We start from the raw sequence: 15,352 nt of genomic DNA, 5'->3' as shown, positions 1-15,352 counted from the left end.
ACAATTGCAGCCTGTTAATGTAAAAGAAGCTGGCTTGAAAACAAAACCAAACCACTACCTTTCCTGTCACCCTGGGACTTAAACATACCATCCTTAGAACAAGAATTAATTCTAACCATTGTTTATGGTGGTGCTGTTTCCTTGTATTCTCATTTTTGTCTCTCTCCATCTGTTGCCCCTTATGTTTAGGTTGTTTGCTCTTTGAACAGTCTTACTCTGTGTTTGCACAGTGGCTAGCATAATGTAGTCTATAGCTTTAGCTTCTGAGAGTCTGTGATAAGAGTTGCAATCTATGGGTGTGGTATCAGTGTTTTGTGTTGGGTTTTTTATATGTATGTGTTTGTGGATAGGGGAAGAAGACCTACTTACACCTGAAATAATTTCATCATGGTGTTTGAGCAACAATTGGTCATTAATATACCAATCTGAATATGTTTAAGAATTCTTATTAAGCTGGAAGAATTTCCAGATGTCTTTTGAATTTATAACTAGTATTTCTGTGTGCATGGTTGGGTTTTTGTTTAGTAGTAGTAGTAGTTGTAATTTTGCTTGTGATGCTCGTTACGTTATTTTTGAAAAAAATGTTCATTCAGAAAATGACATGATGTTCTGGTCAGTGGTGCCTCATTAAAGAAGCCAAGTAGTATCTAGAGAGGCCAGGTAAGAAAATCTTTGTAATACATGTAATGAAAAAATAATTGCAATTTAGAAGTGACGGAAAATAGAGAGCACAGCAAAGGTTGTTTGTTTTTTATCGGATGCAAATGTTGGATATATGTTGGTGCTATTGCCATTGTCACTGTGTTTGACCATTGTTACATATATACTTCTATCCAAAGAATTAACAAATAGAAATACTGAGATGGTCTGACTAATATTATGTATAGTACAGTAAATATGATGTGAACTAAGTCCAGCATTTTCTAATAATTGAGAAGAACCGTAAGTTTTGGAGAGAACCTGCAAGAATGACTGAAGAAGGAGTGGAAACCATGATTTCTGTTAATAGACTTGAAAAACTCAGTCTATTCCTCAATTAAAAGATAATTGATTAGGCTGTGACTTAATCCTGGTCTAGGAGAGACTATGCACCCAATAACATATAGGGTGAGCTTTTCCCACCCCCCGTCACTCCCCAGTGTTAAAGGCTTACTTTCTGAGCATCGATTTATTGCCTAAACAGTACAAAATCAGAAAGGGAACAAACAGTGTGGTAGCCTCTCAGCAGGTACAATAACTAGTAGTTGGAGTAACTTCTTCAGGCGTCACTTTCTTCTTTTTAGGTGAAAGTTTAAAGAGGATTTGAAAAGCTCCCTTCTGGAAAAGTTTATAATAGATTATTTTTTTTAAAGGCTCGGAATACACTTCTGATTGCTGATTTGGACTCAAAAGACAAAATATTGGCTTAGAAGAAATACTGTATAGTGTATTTTTCATGAGTTTAAATTTAAAGTATATATCCTTGGTTGCTTGACCATTTAAAGCAGCCTGATTTAGGTTTGTCATTGGTCATTGTTGTCTTCTCTTTGTACCAACACTGGCCCTTTCTGGCTTTTTAAACAAATTTTTTTTTTTTTTCCAAACTTTGGAAGTGAATTTAGCTCCATGAATCATTACAGTGAAATTTGGAGGTGAAGAGCTATGTAGGTGTAGGGCATTTACTCTGTTTTTTGTGTTTTAGCTTTCCACCGTGTTAGCTCCTGTGATGGACTTGCTGTTATGACCCATAAACAGCTATGGAGAAAGGCAGAAAGAGTTGTGTTGGAGAAAGTGAGAGACAGGAGTAGGAATTCAAAACCAGAGTAGTCCTGTCCTAGACTGCATGTGATTTGCAGCCTTAGCAAGTACAATATGCATCTTACTTAAAAATAAAACTACCTTCTTACATTTTAAAAATAGTTTGATAACCTGGAGTCTTGATTGCATAATGTAACTTGCAGCCAACCAGTGCAGCTGTGAAAACCTATCATACTTGCCTTGCTGACCGTATCTATTCTTGCCTTGGATCCCACTTCCCAGCATAGAACTTGAACTGTTTTGTGGCTGTTTTTATTTTCTTCCCCTTCCTTTTTTAGTTTGTGGTGATAAGTTTTTCTTTCCTTTGTTGCACTGTAGCTTCATTGGCTGTTTACTTGACCGTAGTCTGCATAGGTTTCCCTTTTACATATAGCATAATATTCACCTACTCTTTTAAATTTAGTTTTCTGAATCACTAGATGCATTCAATAGTAATCACTGCAAGTAAATTGTATTAATGTCCATACCAGGCCCAAAATTGGTTGTTAGCCAATATTTGATTATTTCTCAGGGCTGAAAAATATTGTTGCGACTATTAGTCGATGTTAGTTATTGTTAAAGGCAAGAAAAATGGTCTACCTACAAACTTGTTCATTTATGAACTCTGTGGCATGACAGTTTTTCCTCTTTCTAAGCACAGGCAAAAGTAAAAAGAAAGTATTTTAGAAGCATTAGTAAAAAAGATTTGTGCCACAGGCACTGAGAAGTGAAGTTCCTCTAGGCATGGTGGTTATCCTGTGAATCTGCTTGTTTCGTGGGCTGTACATATATAAATATAGACTGAATACTAGTTTAAAATAAAAATTAAAAAACCCCAACCAAATAAGAAGCAACACTAATGAATAGCATTAAAAGTCCACGTTGACAATTAGAAAAGTGTCCTCATTTCCAAAATGTTAGGAAATGAGATAGAAGGCAGCTTTGACTAGTCTTGTTGGACAGCAAGTTGAACATGAATAGTGCACCCTTGCAGGGTGAATGTGATCGATTATTGATTATTGAGTTAAGCAAGACTTTAGCCAGCAGTTTAGGGGAAGTGATTGTTCACTACTGTTTGATACTTGGGAAAACCCATCTACAGTGTTTAGTCCAATTTTGGTTAGACCCTGCTCTAGTGAAGATACAGATATAGTGAAGTGAGCTCAGTGTAAGGCCACCAGCTTAGAGGGCTGGAACACATTACAGAGAAGGAAAAACTGAGAGGGATGGGTGTATTCAGTCTAAAGAGAAGGCTGGAGGGGCAGGTTACTGCTGTCTTCAACTAATTAGTAGGAAAATATGGAGCAGAGAAAGCCAGGCTCTTCTCAGCAATGCCTATTGATAGAATGGCACATAATGGGCATAAGTAGCAACAAGGGAAATCCTGAACAGCCACGATAATCAAATATTGGAAAATTCTTATCTCTGGCTGTTTCTTCAGATTTTATTTGTTTATATATGATTGGCTGTACCCCCAATGTCTTGTAACTTGGCAAATTTGAAAGATTGTATGCTATTTGTGTGTATTAGGTGCTCCTGAAATGCTAGCAAAAGCTAGCATAGATTTGAATTCTCAATTAATCTTCATTGCTCCCTGGGGAACAAGAATAAGGCGTGTTTTTGAAATATGTGCTGTGACCCATTGACATTTGTCAGGGTCTGTATTCTATTGCCCAGGCCAGACATCTAAATAATTTTACTGTTCTGAGGTCTGTTTCTCATCTGGCCATTCAGTATTTATGTTTTTCCAATTAAATGTTATATTTTTTAAAGTTGAGATACATCAAATGAGAATTTGACTTCTTTGCATGCTATAGTAATGCCACTTTCTACTATTTATTTTTCAGGATTTTACTTGCCCCTTTCCTGTTTTCATATCTTTAGCATGGTGTTGCTCTACTGCTACTGTACTCCTTTTCCACTTAGGTTATCTTTCAAGTCTGTTGCTGTGGTCTAGTGTTGCCTATTTTTCTGGAAATAGATATGCCTTTGGATATAGGTAATAGATAAGCATTTATATATAACTTCCTCTGTGGGTCCTTTATTTCTTTGTCTTGTTTCACCTTTCTATTCCATTTATAATAAGGATATCCTTAAGCAGCGTCTTGCTGCTTGAGTATTAGAGAGATAAAATTTACTCTCTACCACATTACACATAATGGTTTTTAAGGCTAGCAATGGTGCTGTGTTCTTGCTGATCAGCATCTTTTCATGATTAAACAGCCATGAAATACATTGGAAGTGTATGTACAGGGGGAGATACAAGTCAGTAAGGCTGCCCTAAAACTTATACACTGTCAGTCAACATTATGATTTTGATTGGTCCTTAATTCCCATGCTAAGTATTGCTTATTCTCTGATGAGTAATCTTGAGAATGATCGGTGCTTGGTTTGGATAGCCTTGCACAGAATCAAGTTTGAGGTTAACCCTGAACTTTAATTCTGTTAGTGCATACAAGGGAGCATTTCTTAGCACTTGTTTAGTAGGAACACTCAAGGAAGAGGCTGTGTTAAGTTATTCAAATGTCCCTGGAAGCATCAGCTGGAAACCAGCTGTCAGCATTCATATGTAACACTGGTGACTGCAGTGCAGTTGAGATGCTCAGAAGATACCTGAGTTTGTAAGCTTTAGTTGCGTGTAAATAGTTTCTCTTGTGAATAAAACCAAAATTTACCGACTCAACTGCTTCAAAATATTTCTTTCACTATGTAGATCTTTCCCGTTTACTGTTCTTCCTTGCTGTCTCTGCTGGATTACAGGTCTTTGCATATGCTTTTCTATTGAATTCTTTGAAATCTGTGTGACAAACACATTTTAGGTGTTACATAATGACTTTCAGTAAGCTAATTTCTTCAATCCGTATAATTTCTTTGAAAATCTGAGGAAAGAATGAAATTTAAAGCAGGTCCAAACCTACTGGAAAATAAATTCTGGAGTAGTGCCTCAAGATTGAAGTAATGAGACATCAGACTTTTGTAATGATGGTACTCAGAATAGGTAAATTAGATTTGTGAACCTAAACTTAGGTAAGAGCTTTCAGGAACAGGATACTGTGTTCTGAAAAAACAGCAATATAAATACATTGATAGGTTTATGTTAAATGTTATTCAGAGTCTTTAATTAACTTGTATAATAGTTTAAGAAAGACCCTTGTTTTATTTTGGTGTTGTGAATACTTGCACTTGAGTTTAGCCCGAAGCATGCAAGTATTTTTGTTGAACTCGCATGATTTGTGTGTGAAGCTGGCAGACTGATAAAATAGTTGGGTCATTGTGGCATTAACAAAATAGTTGGGTCATTGTGGCATTAACATAATATCTTCAGTTTGCTTAAAGTCTTGCACATTTCAGATACCCTACTGATTGTGACAAGTGGATATATATGTGTTTTAAAATTCAGTCTGTTGTGGTTTAATATTCAGTCCATCACTGCTTGCTTCATTGTCAGTTGGCACATGCACATTGCAGTGTTTTACACAGTAGTTGCTGTCAGGGTAGTGCAGTTCAGTCTGTGGCTGTCGACTTGTCATGACTTTGCTGTCTGCTAAAAGCATTTCTGTGTTGAAGTTCGGGGCTTCAGTGGCACCAACCTTGTTATGTTCAGGCACAACTGTAGTGTTCTTGCACAGAAATGTTTGTTTTGGGGAACTGACCCGGCTGGAAAGGACTCCAGCAGGAAAGTCTCTGTCAGCTGGATCAACTTTTGTCTGGTTATGTGTGTGGTTGCAGAAACAGCTGTGCCATATGATAGCATAAGTAAGCAGAAGTGTTAAAACCTTTGTTAAGAGATGTAAAAGTTAACAGTAAATCAGAACCACAATGTAGCCAAGGCCTATCTGAGCATAAAATGGTAAAGCTGATGACTAGATATCCCTCAGGAAGGATATAAGGAGGAAAAAACCACAAATCAAAACAACACCCAACCTCTACCACCCCTCCTCCCCCCTAGCAACTAAAATTGCTGCATGTTTGTAGTAAGAATGTTTAAAAATTGTTTTATTGTGTGGTTGCCTGTGGTAAGAGTTTTATATCTGGTGACCCAAAAGGGCCCTGCAACTGCATTTTTTCTGATATTTGCAGAGCTAGGAGTCTGTCCACACAAAGTATATATCATTCACTATACCCAAATCGAGACTGGACTCCAGTAGATTTAGATTTAGCTTAAAGCTGGCTTAAATTACAACCCTTTAAAAATGTTGGACTACTTGTGTTACGTTTTTCTAGCACTTTTCAGTTCTTATGTGTGGGTATAGTTGGGCTACTAGTTTGCCTCAGTTGCAGTGAACAAGTGCTACTTCAAGGTGTTTTTAATTGGAGTGGTTTACTTTGCGTTTGGAGTCAACTGTGACATACGTTCAGTCAACCACTGGGTTGGTGTTTCGTACCCCAAGAGAGCTGTGATATGTGGATTACATCTGGTTGGGTAGGGAATGAATGTTCAGAGTTGTAGCAAGACATGCAACATACTATTAAGCCATACAATTTCTTGATGACTGCTTTACAGATAGTCTTTACTGAGTTTTTAATCATCAGACTTTCAAAAAGTCAAGTGGTAAGAAGTGATTTTCTGTAATAAGGACGGGAACTTCTGGAAGTAGGTGAATTAAGGAATTAAGTGATGCTATGGTCGAAGAATTGTCAGGGTCAGGAGCTGATCATTAGAACCGTGGAGCCTCACAAAAAGTCAAGATATGTCCAGATTAGTCTCTAACCTCAATATTTTTGCCCAAATGTTGGCACCCATTCTCCCACTGAAGTCAACCTGACAGCCATAGTCCAAAATTCAGATTTTGGGTAAGTGGGTAGAGCTTCCATGAGGCTAGTGATATTTCTTTTGCATGCATGAAGATTATTCCTCTACTAGGTTACAGTAATAGCTGTACTCAATTAATAGCCAATTCAGTAGCTTGTTTGCAACAGTGATGTCTAGGAATTGAAGCTTTTCAGTTATAGCCTGATATTTTCTGTAGGTGTGTTCTGGTTTTGAGCTGGCTGGCTAAGAATTGTAGAGTTGCCTTTGGACCACTCTGTTTAAGTCATCAGTTCATTTATTTCATGTTTGCCCAATCCCTGTCTAAACTAGTTGCATTTCTAGCCTCTGTAGCCTTCTACAGCAGTAACTCTCATACTTAAGAAGAAAAGATTTTCATTCGTAATAGATTATTAAAGCTACTAAATTATTTCACAGGGTACCTTTTTGTTCTTATAGGACACTGGGCAACTCTCTTCTATGTATTTTTTTTATTCTTGCAGATTTAGCATGTTCAGTTGTTTTTCTTTCAATGATAAGTCTTTTCCTTTAGTATAAATTGTTTGTGGAACTTGTCTGTTTTTCCCTTTCTCTGAAAAGGGACTGACCTGAACATCTCATGATAAGCAAGATGGTGGTGAACTATGTTTTTTATATAGTGACAAATATATTCTGTTTTGTTCATGATTGTTCTTTTATTTTGTTTTTCCTCTTTGGTTGTTGATGATTGAGTACCTTTGATTTGAAAGAGTGAGAGAATTGCAACTTGGATCTTAAATTGTTATGTCTGTAGTTGCCCTTTGCTCCCTGTTCATTACCTTGTGTTTATCACTAGTAATTTTGCCTGTGACACTGTCCAAGCATTCAGCACTGTGATATCCTTTTGTAGTTTTTTACAATCAGTTTCTGTTTTCAGCTGCTGTGAATAAGTTTGTGTAATTAGGAACCACTCACATTGGGAATCACTGTCTCTTTTGGTTGACTTATGTATGTTGACCTATGTAATTTTATTTTGGAACCCTTCTGGTAACTTTGCTTTATTGTGATAACAGCAAACAAGACATGGTATTTTTCTCTTTAAATAACTACTAATCCCCTAGAGAACCCTTTCTCAAATCTTTATTATAGATAGTTTCCACTGCAGTCCAGTGAGGACAGTGTTTGAATGCCTTTTGGAAGACTTACGTGGTGTATACCGGTTTAATCAGGGTTGGTATGTGAACCCTTCAAAAGATGTCTGCAGTAGTCCTGTGAGATGTTACCTTTGCTTTGCAAAATCTATGTTAGTTCGCTTCTCCTTTTTTTTAATTTATTCAGCTGTAGTTTCTATTAGTTAATCTACCGATAGAAATAGGATTGTAGTCTGGGTAATTGTTCTCACGTTCTGCTTAAGTAATTGATTGCAGATACTGAAATAAAAAATTGCTTCCTTTCTTTAGAAATCTTAAGTGACTGCCACGTGACCCTAGTGATTTGTTCTAAAATCCCCTGGTGTTAGCACTTTGTGACATTTTTTTCTCTGGCCTGACCCCTAGAAAGAGAGTTTAAGATATAGTCTTCCCTGATCTTTTCCTTGCTGAACATCAACGGAAAGAGTTTATTCTGTGTTTTCTGCGGTGGTTCAGGCTTCTTGAGTATTCTTTAGGAAAATTTTGCTGTTTGTAAAATTGACAAGAATTGGCATTTTAGACAAACTGTTGCTCTGACATAGCTTAGTAGCCNACCACATCTAGCAAAAGATAAATAGGGCAAATGTATATGAAATATACATATAAATAGGGCAAATGTATATGAAATATACTCCCCCAGTACAATTCCAGCATCTTTGTAGGTCAGAGACTTCCTGATAGCAGTCTTTATAGTGTTTTTGGGGTCTTTTTAGACTGGTTGTATACTTAAAACAGTGAGTTTTTTAAAACGCCTTTGTGCTCTCGAGCTTTTTGTTGTAGCTGCTCCATTTCTGTTCCTTGCGCTTAGGTTGTTCTCCTTTCCGAAGTCAGATGTTGAAGTAATGAGGGTTTTTTATTTTTAATTTTTTTTTTATTCCCCTGGGAATTTAAATACGCTTTTCAGGAGTGCTGTCTGGGTAATTACATGTTTAACATATGTGAACTATGGCTCAGAGTTAGACCGGGAGTTGTTTTTCCTTCTGTCTTCTGTTCTGTCTTCTAGCTGGTTGCAGTTGGCTGTGCTGTAAAAATTTGTCCCCGTCGTTCAATGATGAATTGGTTTGGGGTTTTGGGGGGATGGCTTTTTTTCCCATTTTTTTGGATCTGCCGTTTGCCCTCTTCCCCTGGTCTGCACAACGGCAGCTGAAATCTTCAGTTATCGCTTTGCGGTCTCGTTCCCATTATCTCACATGTGCTGTCAGCACTGAATGGAAGCGACTGATAGTACACCATTGATATGCTGTTTCTTCTAGTTTGGATGTGGAATTTAAATGTAGCACAGTACCTTTTGAGGTAAATAATTTAGTTACGATCCTGTGCTTTCCTTGGAGAAAGTAGTGTTCTTTTGCTGGGGCAAATCAGTCCCTTTCTTCTTGTTCCTGTATTTGTATCTTAGAGTAATACTGTCTCCTAAATTTTATTCATCTGTTCACATTTGAAGATGTCTCAGTTATGTATTATCTTGAAAGTAGTCTTCTAGGTTTTCTTTTTTTTATTTTTAGGCTTACAGCCTTTTTATGGAAGCAGTTATACATGCTGGTCCTACTTTGGATGTCTTTTTCAAGTGCTCTATGTTGGTGGAACTGTAGTTTAAGCTGGATTTCAGTGATTCCTTTTGGTTTTTGTATCCTTGCTCCAAGTGTACATAACCATGACTGTGCTCTTCTGCCACCTTCATTCCGGGTGTTACTAATGGCACTTGGTAAAGGCATTTAAATTCCAGTTTCTGCTTTTGTTAAAGTGGAGTTGATTTTTTTTTTTTAAGGTAGTCATACACCCCACCTCAATTTCTGCAGTTCATGATATATTTAACTTATCATTCAACAATGGAGTTAAGACTTGACCTGAGTGTTACCTAGCTGACTGTCTTAAGAGCTGTAGCAGTTGCCATCCTTCTAAACAAGAGCCTGCATTTTGCCTTTTATTTATTTGAGAAATTAAGCCTTGAATATAGCAGTGGGGTTGTAAATTATTTCAGCATAAAGACTTGTACAGGTGAGTGATGTAGCCTAATTTAAGAGGGACATACAAGGCATAGTTCAGGAAGGGCTGTTGTATATTGACAGTGCCTCTGTTTCTATCCAGATGAAATTTTGCTGCCTGTGCAGCAGCAGAAAGCCTTGTGCTTATTCTGCAGCAGTACTGAACATGCATTTTCTGCAGACCAGGTCTCACTAGTTGGTGATTTTGTTGGTTTTTGTTTGTTTTTCTTCCAAAATCTCACCCGCTCATTCAGTAATCAGTCTAATCAATCTTACAGGTTCTAATAGTTGTATTTCTGTTGTTAAGCATCTTTTGCAGTTGCCAATTGTAAGGTGTGAGTTTTTTCCCAGTTTCCCATTCTAAACCTCCTCTTTTTCACTCTCTAAATCATTCTTTTTTTGGTAGTTTTTAATTTAGAAATACTGACTGTGACATTGCCTTTGTGGTTTTTGTGTTTCTCCTTGCTACTACCACATTTAGAAAATAAGCTACCTGATTTTGCACATTTTTTGAAAAATAATTCTGATTTTATGGGTAATTTTGTTGCAGAGGAAGGAACTATTTGCAAGGAAATATATGCAGATTTGGCTTATGATAAATGCAGTAACACTTAAGCACACAAAATTTTTTAATTTTTGTAATATCTAACAATACAGGTATTTAAAACCTTTCTAAGAGCTTTGCAGAAAAAGAATTAGATTTAGGCAAAAATATACATGTTTTGGATCTTAACTTTGCTACCTATTATGTGTGTGTATTGTAATACAGACCAAGTCTGTCTTTCTGCTAAGGACTTGTAAAAATAGGAATAGCAAATGTTTGAGTCAGGCCTGAAGTATACTCTTGGCATAGTCTCATTTTTTTCTTCACGCCTATCTGTTCAGGTGTATTTAAAACCTTATTAAAAGCTTTATGTGCCTGTGATGCTTTTGTCCTTGTAGAGAAAGAAAATACATGAAATAAACCTGTGAAACTAAGAATTGAATTAATTCTTTTCAACAAAAGCTGAGATGCAGGAAAATCTAACTTTAAATTACTCAGCCCTAGAGGGAAAAAGTAAGATACCTGAAAGAGAATATTGGATTAAATTAATCTTCAGTGTAACTGACTGATTTCCAGGGAGGTACAAGCCAACTGCATTGATAATGCAATTTTTTGTAAGAAAACCTCTTTCATTCCAATTCAGTGTTACCTTTATTGCAGTTCAAATGCTATTACATAATGGTATTTGGCTGTAAGGCTAACATAGGAAGGAATTAAAAGGTGGTCGCCTCTCTTTTGGATTAATCGGGTTCACAGCTTTGCTGCCCTCCCTGCTCCTGCTCAGCTAATGGACAAGAGGGCTTGTATAATGTTGTAAATGTGTAGAAGAGTATTTGAGCTTTATTCCTCTGGGCATTTTTACTGTCCAGGGATTTTAAGGGCTGTCCAAACAGTAGATAACTACACAAGTTGATACTCTCTCTTTTAAAAATGCTGCCAACTCTGGGAAGCCTAATGACTATTATAAAACCTGGATAATAAATAGTAGCTTGAACTTTGAACATTTTCAGTCTCATGTGAATAATCATATGTGTTAATATAAGCTATGGATGCCTGAATTTGTGCTAAGCATCACTGCAGTGCATATATACAGCCTGAAAATTATTACCAATGCAAGGTTTATATTGCATGGTAGGCCAGATTTATAATGTATGTTCTATAATTTTCCTTTTATATCTTAATTTTAGCATAGTATATTGTGCTGCAAGCAGCAAGGAGGTTGACCCAATAGAAAGGAAAGAAATGTAACTGCTCAGATTTTTTATTCTCAGTTGCTCAGTTTACTTGAACCATTTATTTCCTTAATACTGTATTAGAGATATACTTCTTAATTCTAGCGTTTGATTACTTAATTGCAGTTATGTCTGTCTGTCTTTTACCAAACATGGTAGTTTTTCTCTCTGTCTATAAAGCATCAAACAAAGGATTCTCAAAGTGTGATGTGAGAGTAGAAAATCTCTAACAGTCCTGTTGCTGCTTGACTCACAGCAATAATTGAAGAGGCTCATGTTCTCTTTAACTTTGTAGGATGATAGTACTGAAAGTCGGGTTTTAACTTCAACTATAAGTTTAGAAGGAAGTCAGTTTAAGGAACATAGTTGGTAGATGAGGGTTGAGATGAAGAAACCATTTTGAATAGCTAATATTTGTTTTAACCCTTTTTCAGAACACACTACTTTTGTGAAGGGCAGCAAATTGGTGCAAGAGCAGTTTCCCCACAGGAAATAAAAGCACTTGGAGCAACTTATTAAGGTAAACAGATTGCAGTGGATTTCTGGATGGGTAAGTATTGATGAGCAGGGCATTTCTCCTTCTTGTATTTGCTTTCCTGCATAAAGATTTTATTAAAAAGCACAGAAAGCTGCTTCTAGCCTTTCACAAAAGCTCACTGATGACACACATCAGTGTACACTCCAAGACATACCCAGATTATAACACAAGTATGTCTGCATTTTTCTTGTCGTATAAATCAAGTACAATTTAACTTACTGATTTTTGATACAGATGTTTTTTAGAGTCATCTCAGGTCCTTTAGCTTCAATTATATCCAGGTTGACTTTTATAATTTTTTTAATTCATGGTAGAATTGACAGTTATGAAGAACAGATTCCCCAAACTGAGCAATTACTAAAGGCAAACAAAACCCTCCAGGCAAAGTAGCTGTTAGGAAGGAGCCTGAATAAGCATCACTTGCTGTTAAAAGAGAGGAAGTTACTGAAAGTTGCAGTAGAACATGACTTAGTGAGTCGTGGACTTAAAATGAGCTACCAGTGGTAGTGGCTACGAATGAACGGTTGCTATCCACTTTCTGCTGCTCAATAATGTGTCTATTCCTGTCATGTGCAATGGTTTCGTATATCCCTTCCTTGTTCCATTTGTCTTGGGGCTACCTAAGGACCTTTGGCAGTGTGTGGTTGGAGGAAAATCAGTTCAATTTCAAAGTTGTTAATATAAAGAAAGATGTTGCTTTTTTTTTTTTTGCTAGGCACTTGGATATGTACTTCAGCCTTTTATCATCTAATTGTATTTATATTGAAACTGTAACATTTCTAATAGGAATGAAATTCAGTAGGAATTCAGATTTTCTTTCTGCATGTCTGACTTTTGATCATGCTTTGCAGTCTAGCAAAAGCAGTGTTAAGGCTCATTTTGTGCTCATGTGGTGTGGGAAAGGGACTGAGATATCAGGATAATGTAATAAGTACCATCAAAAATTTTATTTCCTATGTATGTATTGCTAAACATAATGATGTTTAGCTATTGTGTGTGAAATGTTAGTTATGGCAGTATTTTTTGCTAGTATAGGATTAGAAAATAAGTGAATGTTAAGACATTCAAAGAAGAGCATAGAAAAACTTTGGTTTTGTCTTTACATTATCTCAGGAAAAATAAAGTAAAAGTTGGAACTGTTAATTCTGTAGTTATTTTTAATAACTGTTGTTGATAAGTTGTATCTTACTCTAAAATTTGGTTCTTGCTTCGTTTTTCTTCAAACAGCAGATCTGGAATGGACACAAGTCCTCTGGGAGGATTAGACCTGTCTGAATATACTCCTAGTCTGCTAGGGAATACCACCATGGCAGCAGGTCTTGCAAATGTAGGAAATACATTTGGAGGGCCACAGACTTCTTTAGTTTCTAGACCTAATAAATTCCAAAACTCGCCTATAGAAGATGACGATGATGTAGTTTTTATTGAACCTGTACAACCTCCGCAAAATTCTACGTCACTGGTGGCAGATCAAAGGAACACTGCATTTACATCATCCAAAAATGAAGAACTTCAAGGGAATGATTGCAAAGTGCTTTCTCCTCCAAAAGACTTAAATTCTCAAAAGGGTAGTATAAGTGAAACTATTATTATAGACGATGAAGAAGACATTGAAACAAATCAAGGACAAGAGAAGAATGCTTCCAGTTTTAATGAACGAAGACTTCCAGAGTGTAAAAATAGAACCAACGAAATGGAATTCTCAGCTTCCAGTTTTTCAAGAAGTAAGGTAAATTCAGGAATAGATAATAGTGGTATAACCACAGAACCAGACTCTGAAATTCAGATTGCTAATGTTACTACATTAGAAACAGGTGCTTTGAGGTCTGTCAGTGACGGTCATTTAGAAAATACTGAAGGGCATGACATGAACTTAATGATTACACATGTAACGTCACTGCAGAATGCCAGCTTGGGAGATGTATCTAACGGACTGCAGTCAAGTAATTTTGGTGTTAATTTGCAAACATACACCCCATCTTTGACTTCACAGACCAAGACTGGTGTAGGACCTTTCAATCCTGGTAGAATGAATGTGGCTGGAGATGTATTTCAAAATGGAGAATCTGTGACTCATCATAATCCTGGTAAGTTGCAATTTTGAATGTTTCCTTAAAAGCTGAAAATAAATTGTGAAATATTTGATTTATAGAATATTTGATTAAAGTATTTTAGCAGTGTCACTGCTTAGTTTTTTATCCAGTACTGAACAGGCTGCCCAAGGAAGCTTGTTGAGTCTCCTGCCCTGGAGGTATTTAAAAAAGGTATAGATCTGATGCTTGGGACATGGTCTAGTGGTGGACTTGGCAGTGCTGGGTTATGGTTGGACTTGATGATCTTAAATGTGTTTTCCAACCTAAATAATTTTATGATTATATATGTGGTTTGGAGGATTTCTTCAGGTTCAGTGTTAGTCTATTCCTCTGGGCTAAATACCTCCACTGTATATGAAGCAGCAGGTGCGTAACAGCAAAACTTCTGTGTAATGCATTAATTTAGAACCTAATGTCCCCAGTAAGCATTGCAGTACATTTGATAGAGTGGTTTGGGTTGGAAGGGACATATAAAGATCACCTAATCCAACCACCCTGCCATGGGCAGGGACATCATTCACTGGATGAGGTGGTTTAAAGTCCCATCCAACCTGACCTTTAACACTTTTCAGGGATGGGGCATCCACAGCTTCTCTGGGTAACCCATTCCAGTGTCTTGCCATCTTGCCACCTTCGTGTAAAAAATTTATTCCACATGTCCAATGTAAACCTACCCTCTTTCAATTTAAAGGCATTGCCTCTTGCCCTGTTACTATAGGGCTTGTTAAAAAGTCTCCATCTTTTTTTATAAGCCCCCTTTATATGTTGAAAGGCTGCAATAAGGTCTCCACAGTCTTCTCTTTTCCAGACTGAACAACTCCAAACTCTCTGCCTTTCTTCACAGGAGCAATGTTCCAACCTTCTGTCACTTTTTATGTTCCTCCTCTCTACCTGCTTTAACAGGCTCATTTCTATCTTGTACAGGGGACCCCAGAGCTGGATGCAATACTCTAGGTGGGGTCTCACCAGAGCAGAGAAGTGGGACAGAATCACCCTGCAAGCACATTGGTGGCTCACGTTCAGTTTTTCATCTACCAGTGTTCCCAGGTCCTTCTCTGCAGGCCTGCCTTCCCATTCAGCCCCCAGTTTGTATTGATATTGAGGCTTACCCTGATGGAGAGGAAAGACCTTGCACTCGGTCTTGTTGAGCTTTATGATGTTCACATGGGCTCATTCCTCAAGGCTGTCAAGGTCCTTCTGCATGGCATCCTATCCTTCTGGTTTATCAGCTGCACCACTCAGCTTGGTGTCTGCAGTAAATCTGCTGA

At 37.2% G+C, this 15,352-nt stretch overlaps 1 protein-coding gene across 15 annotated transcripts in view; it reads left to right on the top strand.

Annotated features, from left to right (window-relative positions):
* Nucleotides 1-15,352, top strand: part of ZMYM2 (zinc finger MYM-type containing 2) — an 86,777-nt gene that overhangs the window by 8,845 nt on the left and 62,580 nt on the right. For 7 of the 15 annotated variants that reach the window (XM_017831616.1, XM_017831619.1, XM_017831627.1 and 4 more), the window contains 2 exons: nucleotides 11,888-12,003; nucleotides 13,219-14,078. In XM_017831616.1, the coding sequence (XP_017687105.1) occupies nucleotides 13,229-14,078 (850 nt within the window). In that variant the 5' untranslated portion in view covers nucleotides 11,888-12,003; nucleotides 13,219-13,228. The remainder of the gene's footprint in view (nucleotides 1-11,887; nucleotides 12,004-13,218; nucleotides 14,079-15,352) is intronic. The other 8 variants (XM_017831624.1, XM_017831628.1, XM_017831623.1 and 5 more) reach the window with 5 other exon arrangements.

The sequence above is a fragment of the Lepidothrix coronata genome, unplaced genomic scaffold (genome assembly GCF_001604755.1).
Source record: "Lepidothrix coronata isolate B3197 unplaced genomic scaffold, Lepidothrix_coronata-1.0 Scaffold194, whole genome shotgun sequence".
Lineage (NCBI taxonomy): Eukaryota > Metazoa > Chordata > Aves > Passeriformes > Pipridae > Lepidothrix > Lepidothrix coronata.
Note: the sequence above shows the minus strand (reverse complement) of the source record. Positions and strands in the feature narration are given on the sequence as shown.